The sequence below is a fragment of the Dysidea avara genome, chromosome 10 (assembly GCF_963678975.1).
Source record: "Dysidea avara chromosome 10, odDysAvar1.4, whole genome shotgun sequence".
Taxonomy (NCBI): Eukaryota; Metazoa; Porifera; class Demospongiae; order Dictyoceratida; family Dysideidae; genus Dysidea; species Dysidea avara.
The window spans coordinates 22,645,429-22,657,757 of NC_089281.1; the positions used below are offsets into that span (position 1 = coordinate 22,645,429).

The window sequence follows — 12,329 nt, forward strand, 5'->3', positions numbered from 1 at the left end:
TTATTGATCTGACAATCCTACTGTAAACACAGTACGTTTTCTAGGTTCTAAATCTTCCCAAGATTCTTCCTGATGTTCAATGTCTTCAGAATTATGCTCGTCAAATGTGTGTAAGTCTAGCAAGGATGCATACTTTTCTTGGTTCAATTGTAATGTTTTTTGGAGACTCTTATCATACATAGCTCTCTTGATCATGCCATCCCTGTGTAATACAATCAATGACATAGATATCTTGGATGATAATCACAAATACCTAAAGGTCATGTGCAATCTAGCTAGAGTGTGGTCTTAAATGATGCAACACTAAAATCATGTGTCAGATGCTGTTTCTCGAGGGTAAAACATATGCATTCTATACCAGAAAACTTTTAATAAGCTGATGTAATGTGATTATAATGTAATATACGTAAAAGTACACGCCATTTGTCTTTAGAAAGGCTTTGGCAGCATAAAATGGTCAACGATTTTGCTAAATCATTGTGAACCTTTTACGAGACCACGCCTGAGATTGCACACAGCCTATATACTGACACATAAAATAAGCTCGTTTGACAGGATAGAACTATCCCACTAGGTGTAAAGTTTTCTGAGAACTCAATTGTGGTTAACAAATAGGATTATAGTATTGCCATATTATGTGGCACTCCATTCTAAATAAATATTAGACATATAAGCTATGGAGTCTAGTTCTTATGCAAACATTAAAGTTTAATCCATTTACTTCATGTTTTTAAACAGATTCAGAGTGCTAACACAGTCTAATTGGATTAGTGTTAGTAGCCACCATGCCAAAGGCATTCTAAACATGCAACAAACTCACATATCATGTTAGACTACTTTGTAGCACCCTTCAAGGTGTTTTACATGGAGATCAAATGACTATTGACCAAATTTTTTCTTGCCATATTTACCAATTGCAATGCTTTCTGGCATCAACAGTTCTCACGATGCAACACACTAGATGCAACACCCTACCGTAGGCTAGTGTGTTTATATATAGTCAATTATAACCACAGTCACAGCATTACAAAAATAAGGTGATAAGTGGCAAAAGATAATGAGTGACTACTTTGATGAAACCCTTGGTGATAATTTGTTGTGATTTTCTAGGAAGTCATCAATATAGTTATAGAAATGTACGTAACATCACTAACATGGCAAAGATACCATTTTAAATGGACCAATTTGTACATGATCGGCTACTCACACACTAACCATTCTAAGTCGACCAAACCACCTTCTCTACAGATAGCAGTCTTAATTCTACTAGCAAACTCAATTGCAGTTTCATGTTCCTGTACACATGTGATAGCATGGTAAACAGCAACAACACTGTGGCTACAATTACCTTAATAGTCGTAGGCTCAAGATACTTTATGTCACAGACCACGGCCCAACTGGTCATTAACATGAAGAGATAGGTTAGTAGATTTTGTTGCGATGAATTCCAGAAGGGGTCAGAGTAAGCTCTGTCGTACTATACAACAATATTCATAGTGTTTAAAGTACGCTAAGTATCAAATACAATGTGACTTTATGGCAGTACACCGACAATAGATAGAATTACAAGTTCTCATAGTCATTGCTAGGTGACATCCAATAAGACAGTCTGAGTGGTGCTGACCACATTAAAAGGACAAGTATGAGAACACTCACTTAATAGATCCCTGTAATGGAGGCACAGTTAGTTTACCTTGATGACTACGGGATAAATAGTAGATCCCAACTCAAAGCAGCCCTTCTTAAACATGAATACGCTTGTATTATTGATACAGGTACCTAAACAGTGTAAAGAGTGCCTTGTAAAGTTACAGTATCATGATACATGCATATGTACATACATGCGTACATACATATGTACCTATGTACATACATACATACATACATACATACATACATACATACATACATACATACATACATACATACATACATACATACATACATACATACATACATACATACATACATACATACATACATACATACATACATACATACATACATACATACATACATACATACATACATACATACATACATACATACATACATACATACATACGTACACATAGTGCCTAGGTGCACAGAAGATAACCCATGAATATGCATACATACATGAATATGCATACATACATGAATAAAACATTTTAAGTAGAAACCAACTAAGTGAAGCCATGTAGAATAAAGTCCCTGCACATGTATGCACTTTGGGTTGGGTAAAATGGAATGCTATATAATCAATAGATCACAGAGCAGCCACCTTCTGGAAAAATCAAGATCGGATTGTTAGTACCATCTTGTATGTGATCTTTGAGTCTAACAGAAACCAAAGGAAACAAACTTTAAATCATACACCTAAAAAATTATTTTAACGTCTATACATACAAAGTAAATACGTAGCGCAAACTTACCTTTGAAGTAATCAACGTGCATAATTTGTAGACAAGATAAAATTACAACCTACAGCTATATACATGGACTTGTAACCTGCCATGTGTCAGCTCTCAAAAGGGATAAAGTACAACCACTTATAGTAGCAGCATCCCTAAACATGTACATGAATCCTTAAGTACAAATTGTAACCTACTAAGTTCTTCAGCATGAAAGAAAAATGTCTGACACAAGTCAGATTAAATTAGACACAATAAGTGTACTAGTTTATGTTTCTTTTTCTCAACATCTCATATATCATCAGAAAACAGTGCACTAAACCTTTTCCTTTCAATGCAAGCCACAAGGTTGTATTTTGAGATGACAATAGCTCATCACAAGTGGCCACCACTTATGTGGTCACATCACATAAAAACATTGCCTGAGGGTAAAGTGAGATAATGTTGGTAACAGGGTGGATGAGTATTGTACCACAATATAAACCAACAACAATTAACTGGCATACCAAAGCAAGTAAACATTCACCCCCTCAGAGAAATGTATAGTTCAGCAAAAATTACCTTTCGCTGACCATGGACCTTTGGCCAGCTTCCGACCTTTCAAACCAGATGTGTTTCTGTGCTAAATCACAAGCTTTCTGAAGCATACCAAAGAATCCACCATGCCTTTGACCTACCTGAAAAAAAGTCATTTAATTGTAAACAATTTTAAACACAAAACAAGGCAGACTTACAAGGGTAAAACAGTTATTACAGGCAAGCATGGCAATGTCCATCGGTGATGTATGGTTTGCCACACATATTCCTCCACACTGAGGCTTGTATTCTCTAAAAGAGAAATCAAACAATAGTTGTCATCAACTGTAAACACACACATGAGAACTCAGCAGTTGGTAAACCACAAACTACATTGATTCCATACCCATGTGGTGTCTAAAATAACAACCATATACTAGCATGTTTCACATGCTATCCAATTACAGTATTAGAGTTAGGTTAGCAAAGTATGAAACCATTGGCCAATAAATATATTTATGGATGGTAGTTAAATGTGTTTTCACTACCTTCAGGTAAAATTCCTAGACAGCAATTAGCTAAGCCATTTATAATGGCTGAGATGTTACATGTTCTTAGCTGCTTCACCTAAACCCAGCACATCTGTCATGTGTGACATAACACGCCTGAAGTTATGTCCCATTGACTAATCTAAATGCCACAATATTTCCTTACAGAAAGAGCAACTACCCAGATAACTTTTCACTCTACCCATAAACACTAGCTACCACACAAGATACTATGTAGCAGATACTGGATCACTTCAAAAATACAAAAACTCGAATAAAAATAAAAATAAATAAAAAACTGCAAACCAAATTCTAACTCCTTGGTATGAAGCCAAAGGTCTACCTTGTACCTTTTTTACACTAAGGGACCATCCATAATTTTCAGTCTTTATGCAAGCGTACAAAGAGTACTCTTTTTTCTAACCCCCTCCCTCCTTCACAAAGCATATTGTATAAATGTTGATACTATGTACAGTATATACATGATGATTATTCATCATTTTATAAGCGTATGTGTGATTTAACCCCCTCCCCCCTAGCGTACCCTTTGTACTCTTGCGTAAAGGCTGAAAATAATGGATGACTCCTTAAGGAAGTTGAAAATGGATACTTAAAAGAGCATTAAGCGAATAAAGGCAAGAAATATTATTTCATCAGCTGTAATAATTCTGGACAATTGTTCTATAACAAACATGACAGAAAAGGTTGACAAATGAGTTAGCATGTCACGTTACTATGTTACACATGGGAAGCCACATCGATGTAAGTGTGTGCATAAGGTCGAGTAAGTGCTGAATAGCCAGTACTAATTAGATATCATTAATAAGAAGTCCCGAAAATGACAACAGCCACACATAATACTATCAACAGTAATTATTTAATAATATTTTTGTAATTGCTACAATTAAGAAGAAAAGGTGTCATGTGGTATGACACATTAACTGTTTCTCATGTGTTACAGCCCACAACAGTGTGCAATAAAAATTTAAAAGATTAGTTGACCATAGACATTGCAATGTAATGGGAGTTAACAAACACATAATGGCCACACCACAAAATTGACAAGTCTTTATAGACACAGCACCAATATTAACACAAGCCTTAAACATTTATATTCATTGCCAATATAGTCAATTACAGTAATATGATTAGCAGGGGAACAATTATGTTAAAAATGTTTTCATACTAAATACCAAACTGCCACTCCCTGGCTAAGTGGTCACTTATCACATTGTCAAAACAAATGATAAAATAAAATGAAGTCTATTAGCTGGACAAACATGAGAACTACGCTGAGTTGTGGGTTTAGAGAGCTCATCAAATTAGCTGACCATATGTTTGTGTAGATGGCAGAGGTTCACATACAGGTGTGTCTATTTGTTATGTTAGTGTGGCATGTGGGCAGACAGGTATTGACTTCTTGTGGGAGAAGGGCTCAGGGTGAAGCTAAACCTATCAGACTGATTCCTATTATCCAATAATGGAGAGGTATTTGATAAATACCACACCTATCAATTTAGCTTTGTTATTTTTATATACTGTATAGAAAGCTTGGGGTTTATTTCCTATAACTTTTTTGGGCTTGATATTTATATGAGTCTGACATCTATTTCTTATTATGCATCAGGCGCAGGGTGGTAACTAGTATAACATGGGACTCCGGCATTTATTAGAGTTATGGTTTAGTTCAAGCTCTCCAGCGTTTAAATGAATGCAGGCATTTATTCTATAGCTAGGGATGAAGTACCTGGCATACGATTGATCCCATGTGCTTACCAGCTTTGTTAGTGTTTACAGAGTGAAATGCTTGATAAGCAACTTCTGTTTACTGATTTGTACCGAGCACTAATTTTGTGGTCAACATTAAGTAAATACACTATTCATATTAACACACTGTTGCTCCATACTATGCTTAACTGCCAGACCAATTGATGGCTCAAACCACTTTGAATGGTGAATAACTCACATTCAAACTGTCTGGATTGCAAACCAACAATAACAGTACACAAAGAGTATCTAATAACAATAGCTGGAACAAAATAAGGAAAGAAGGAAATCCGCAAGCACAAAACAAAAACTGGGTATTTAATAATTTTAACTTTGACAGATTGTCTTTACACCACATAGTCCATAAGTGTACCAATGTTTACATGAATTAGATAGCTAATCAATGCAAACATAATTACCAACAACTTCTTTACTAATGCTAATGATCTAATTAAAGAACACTTATGTAAGTCTTCGCCAGGGGCAGAAAGAGCAGCACTACTGGATGGCTTCACGTAAGAGTTAAAGAAACAATACAGTAAACACAGCTATAGCCATCATCAGGATCACAGACACATCTTTACACACTCACTACATACCATATGCATACTTTCATAGTTGTATAAGTGTGCTCCCTAAACACTATTACATGAAAGGCACATTGACTTGAAATATTCATAGCTAATGTTACCAAAGTTATTGAGGTGGGAATCACACATAGTCTCCCACTAGATACCAAAAGGTGCCAAAAATTAAGAGTTAAGTGGCCTAAATAAGTGTGGCAGCCAAGAATGAAAATTTGTTGTTATACCTCTGTAATGGGATACTTTCGATAGGCCAACTTTCACATCACAACTTTTGTAAGGATGCTATTTCTGGAATCATAAATGTTGCAAAAATTGCAGGAGACTCACAACTTGAAGGGTACTGTCAAAAGCTTTCTGACCTACAGTGTGATTTGTGTATCCCGAGCACTGTTTATTGTGTCAGTCATTTCTTTCATGACACTGCGTAGCCTGAGAACAGAAGGTTCTACTTATCTCAGATCACACACAGTTGAAATGTATATACCAGGAACAACTATTTGAGGGCTGTTGGTTGAGGAAAAACAGCAGGAGGTATTTCGAATAAAGTTAAACCAACTCGTGACACACTTTATCATGAACAGAGGATAAATATTTAATGTACAATTAGTATAATAGCAATAGTCAAAGAACCACCTCAACAGTACTAGCCACCATTCTCTATTCACATTGGCAAAGACATGCTATAGCACATTGTCCCATGAATACTAACATATATAAGTGTTTACACTGCAAAGCTACACCTAGTAACAAAGGAGAATGTATGTACTTCAATACCTATACACTTCAAGGCTATTCATCCCAAGTGTTTGTTTGACATGAGTGGCTTCTTAGGCTAATGTTTCACAGGATCATTAGTTAAGACTATTGATTTGCAGTAATCCCATTATGTACAATAATACAATGCTCATAGTGGCAAGTTGCCATATGTTACCTGTGATAGCTGCTATGAGGCTTCCAAAAGTACCAAGCTTTAAAAGATTTTTATTTCACATACTTTTACACATGAATACTTCCACTATTGTACATAATTAAGTCAGGTGTACTTATCTCCATAGCAAAAGCATATACTCCAAAGAAACATAGTTTCCATTTCACACTGAAACCCTTGCAAAAAGGTGTGAATTGTGAAAACACAAATATGACATTTTACTAACTGGGTGTACAGTAGCAAGCACACCAAATAATATACCAGAGATTTTAAATTCTTCCCTTATAAGGCATATAATCTTGAATTCAAAATGTGAGCAATGCAATCTACCATGTACACAAAAACACACACACACTACACACACACACACACACACACACACACACACACACACACACACACACACACACACTACACACACACACACACTACACACACACACTAACTAGTAAACTCACTCCTTTTCAAACTTCACAACAGCTGTTAAAGATGCTGCCAAGATCTTTGAACAAACTACAGTACAGTAAACTTCAGCCTTCTTGCGACCACTTGAATGGGGACATCACCACAGTTGATTGTTTATGTACACAAGCAATTAACACACCTAAATTGTGGCAGCATTCCTAGCACAGCCATTGTTCCAGCCAGCCACAAAAGGCCAGTGATTCCAATAGGGATCCTGAGTAAGCTCAAGTTGAACTAATAGTACATGCTTCGATAGTGCACTTACCGGATGAACAAGAAGAGAGAATATCGTACTACAATGGATAGGCAAAACAGGATCCAGTGTTTAACTCTAAAAAACAAATACAGTGTGAACACTTTAATTCCAATAGAATTCCACACAACACGACATGCATACAACCACGTATCATCCCCTGTCAACAATAATGCGAACAATAGTACATCACTGTAGAACTAATGGTCTGTTTTAAGAATAGCACAATAACTGTGCTATTTCAAGATCACAAACTATACTACTCAAGTGTCTTTGTGTTAAAAGCTATACATTAATAACTGTCCTTAGTGTGAAGCGATAAAATGGCACAGTTGAATACATGAAAAGAGTACTGTTAACAAAATCAGACAAGTGGTTTGTTTCCTAGAGTAAAACTTCACAAGTGCTTACAGACAGAACATTTGATCATTGATAAGATTCTGAATAAGGTGATTAACCATTAATAAAACCTTTTTTACTATGTGGGTACTAACTTCATAACAACACCTTTTAAAGCAGCAACCGGTAATATGGTCAATGTTGAGAAAGCAATACATATTGCTTTATGAGTGCAGGGGGGATACTTACACCGAACATAGCAGTTTGCTCTGTTTGCCTACACATGACACGCACCAACAAATTTCGTGTCACATTTCACAGATGTATCAATGTACACTGAAAACTGGCTAGTGAAACTGGCCAAGGAAATTGAAATGCAATCACTTTCATAAATACAACTTCAGCAGACAATTTAAAACCACACAAAAACATTAATATACAGTTAGTGTCAAGCAGTGAATTCTTCATGCTTACCCCATTTTCTCTTGGCCTGTTCTAGTTCTGGCAAGAAAGTTCCATTCTGTTAATTCTAGAGCAAGATACGTTGTGTACAATATTGGTCATCAGATTCTAATAGAACATACACTCTGACTATTACATACAAGTATAAATTATTGTAACAATCAAAAGGTGGCCTGTTACCAGATTGTTTTGATGAAAACCAAGTCAATAAACAGCCAGCCTGCCAGATGTCAGCCTAATTTTAAAACTTCTAAAAAACATGTTTTCAACAATGAGGATATTTTGTAGTATAAAACCACTTCTAAAGACTACAGTGTCCAACCAAAACCAACTGTGTTGGGACAAATACCAAGTTTGGTCAGTGGTGACTGCCCATCATTTCAAGCACTATTGGTGGTAGATAAATATTATAAGTTAACAAGCAATAACAATGGCAGGCCACTGTGCTGTGATAAGAACAAAGATTTCAGCTGATCATGAGACAAGTTTCATACAATATTGACCTTTGATATCACAGCCAATGTACTGAAGTATGGATTAGTAACATTTCTACATAAAATTACATTGCGATTTGCAATATCAAATGGCTAGGATCAACATTAGGGGGCACCCGTAAGTAGTACTTTGGACTGGCAGTCTCAACATGCAATCGTTTGTGTTGTCCACATTCTATTTAAAATAACAAGAGGGAATACGCATGATAAAGAGTTCTATTACGAAGTAGTTGTTTGTATAGGGCAGTCAGTCTCAATAGCTAGTATAAATTGTCACACTTGAAAATACCTTTAATGGCACAGTAGTATAAACAAACATACACTAACATCACCAAGTCTGAATGACATACTGTTCTTAAACTATCAACATGCCACTTAGAAATCCATTACTGTGCACTCATAAGCGAAATTTGTTCAAAAGCTTTGAAGTTCGATTATTCATAATACCATAACAAGCACTTGAAATTTTCATGATGTTTGTCCCTTTCAAGTGTAGGCTTAAAGTCATCTAGTAAAATTTACGTGACAGGACATGAATAGTTACTAAGTACTTCAATAAAATCTATGAATATCAAACAGATATTCATATAAGAGTGCGTGGTTATTTCAGACAGTTGACATGTGCACTGTGCAAACTGACAAGCCACTGTAAAGCTAAACAGGAGGAGCCATCCACAACTGAAGCCAGAATGATGAAGAATAAAGTGTACACTCAACTTCCTCCTGAGTTCATGTTCTTGAGGGGCACAACCAGCATATGACCGATAAAATCTTATTATGGGGATGGATGGGTTGTGATACATAAAGAGAAATTTACACAAGCCAACTAACATCAACATGTAATGTTTTGGCAGAAATCTTTTGAAATATATTTTTGTTGATTCAACACTCCACACACATGTTGGCAGTCTTCCAGACACCAACAGATGGTAATGGTTACTTGAGTCATATGGTGAATATTAAGTCAGAAACACCAGCAAAGCAAAAATAACATAATTTCATGTCAACAGTAAAATATGCCTATCTGCAATATTTATTCATGTTATTATGTGACATATAAGTAATCACACTTGTGTAAATGTGCATGTCTCTCTGGTATGATATGGATATGCTGACAGTGCTTTCTACCTCTGCAAAACAAGTTCCCTTGCGAGAATTAAAATTATGTTCCTACAATGTTATCCCTCGCTAACACTTCATGAATATTAAACTACTAACCATGGTGATTAGAAACAATTATATATGCTCCACGAAATATGTGAACGTTACTATGACAAGTTAAGTGCTGTTCAGCCAGGGAGTGGCCTTGTTAAAACTAACATGAAACATTCGAACTATAATATAAGAATCACCATAAAAGATATTATCACTATACTTGGCTGGCATCAGATTAAAATAGTCACTAGGTCGCTCTGAAGAAGCTGGTTCGATCAAAGCATACAAGAACAACACCCATGACACACGTGTGTGCAAACATAGGAAATATAAATATGATCTGGTATACAACTTTAATTGTAAGATACACGTTTAGCTTCCTATAATGAAAGCTAGCACAGTGTTAGAGGTACTGAATATGTAGTACCTTGTACCCACAGCACACATACAGCTCTATCGTATATACATAAAATATATACATACATACATACATTCATGCGTGCATGCATCCATTGTACGTATGTACATTTGTGTATGTGTGTGTGTGTGTGTGTACAAAATATAGTTGTAATAATGTAGTTAGTAACCAACATGTAGTCATGGTCACAAAAAACATACAGTAATATATTCAATTTTAAATTAACCATATAGCTGAACTGATTAAGGTGTGGTAGACAGTGCACTAATCATATCATAGCAACAGCACAGGTCACAATCAGTTTTACTCTTTGAATGTTAAATTAACCCAAACCAGATTAATGATTAAGTCATAATCATCTAATTAATTCGATTCTGGCCCACTAGGTGCTGCTACTGCTGCTCACCTTCAGTAGTGAAGCACTTTGTAACATGATCCTCCACGATCACCTGTAAGTTTGTACACAGTCTAACATACAACAGTTACGTACAGTGGAATATGTGTAATACAGACATCTTCAAATGTTCAGTGGTTAACCAGGTCAGTTTATGTACTAAAGGAAAAAAAATTGGGACACTAAAGAGTTCATAAATATGATTTGAAAATGTATGAGCCATTATCAATGTTCATATCAACATATTCCACTGTAGACAGCTCATTACACCCCATGTATGTATGACTAAATGTAAAATGTGAATTAGTTTTTGACTATACTGCATGTAACATGTAACTACAGAAGGAGTACATTAACATGAAATGTTGTACATACAGTGGAGATATAACATGTTCACATGAGCCATGGGGTTTGTACAGAGAACTTATTCTGGGATGGTAATACCATACATGCCAGTCAAATGTTTGTCTTAGGTTAAATTCTGCTGCACAATCAACCCTGATCGTTTAATATCAGTATATACAATAGAAGTCTTTCTCACATGATCAAAACTATTCAAGACTTTAATGTACGAAATGGAGGACGACAAGCAGCCACCAAGGAAGAGAACACTGCTTTTTTAAAAGTCTACAGGGAGCTTTGCTATTCTTGAATACCATTATTGTTTAGTAATTTGAATAATCAATGCATGCAATTGTTTTGGGGAAAGCTTCAACTCTTCTGTAATTTGTTTTTGCAACATACCTGCTAAAGTCAAAGTTAAAATACACAGCTCATTAAAATTACAAAAAGCAACAGAGGAAAATTAACATAACTGAATGAAAATAGAAAATTAGATCACTGTAATAAAGTACATTTGTTAGTACAACTGTTACATTTCCAGCATGTCTTAAGTTAATTATACATTGAAAGAAAACCTGCAAAATAATTTCAGCAGGGGCACTTAGGATGCTGTGCCGTCCACATAACACAGAATCCCTACCAATGAGCAAAAAAAAATGTATAATTTATGAAGGTGTACTGTGACCTCAAAATTGAGCTAATGAAATCTCTAGTATGAAAAGACACAATGTAATTACTTTATTAACATTGAACACCAGACTCTAGCAAGCATACCTAGTACGCCATTAAGATCAGTAACAAAGTACATTGTGGTACTGATATACTGCGAAAACTTCATAAACTAAATGTTGGCAACACCACAATACAAGCGTAACTGTATATAGATGCTAGGTGTTTTTGTGCCACTATAAACTTTTAAAATCCTACGAGAAGGGATGTATTTAGAATACTTTACTTGCCACTCTTGAGGGTGTAGTAATAATTGTGAAAACAAGAGTACAAGCCTTTAAACAGTGCTGCCACACCAGAGATCTATTTGACAGTGTTGTATAATCACAATTACACACACAAGGACACTTGTCTACTAATGATCTTTCCTATCAATTACTAAAGTACAATTCAGAGAATTGTGACTTGCACAAGGCATCGTGAGACATGAAGGATTACTGGACAAGCTATTACAAATTGAGTCAAGTACATGCTGGCTGCAAACACATTTAAACCAATTAGCACACAAGGACACTTGTCTACTAATGCTCTTTCCTATC

The 12,329-nt window shown here is 35.6% G+C and overlaps 1 protein-coding gene across 1 annotated transcript in view; it reads right to left on the reverse strand.

Moving 5' to 3' along the window:
• LOC136267883 (glycerol-3-phosphate acyltransferase 3-like) overlaps window positions 1-12,329 on the reverse strand; it is a 24,375-nt gene continuing 12,046 nt past the window's right edge. The window contains exons 4-15 of the mRNA XM_066063059.1: window positions 10,732-10,774; window positions 8,271-8,325; window positions 7,470-7,535; window positions 7,344-7,418; window positions 7,198-7,287; window positions 3,128-3,221; window positions 2,955-3,070; window positions 2,264-2,319; window positions 1,694-1,779; window positions 1,349-1,477; window positions 1,216-1,295; window positions 1-202 (exon numbers count right to left, since the gene is read on the reverse strand). Of these exons, the coding sequence (XP_065919131.1) occupies window positions 1-202; window positions 1,216-1,295; window positions 1,349-1,477; window positions 1,694-1,779; window positions 2,264-2,319; window positions 2,955-3,070; window positions 3,128-3,221; window positions 7,198-7,287; window positions 7,344-7,418; window positions 7,470-7,535; window positions 8,271-8,325; window positions 10,732-10,774 (1,092 nt within the window). The remainder of the gene's footprint in view (window positions 203-1,215; window positions 1,296-1,348; window positions 1,478-1,693; window positions 1,780-2,263; window positions 2,320-2,954; window positions 3,071-3,127; window positions 3,222-7,197; window positions 7,288-7,343; window positions 7,419-7,469; window positions 7,536-8,270; window positions 8,326-10,731; window positions 10,775-12,329) is intronic.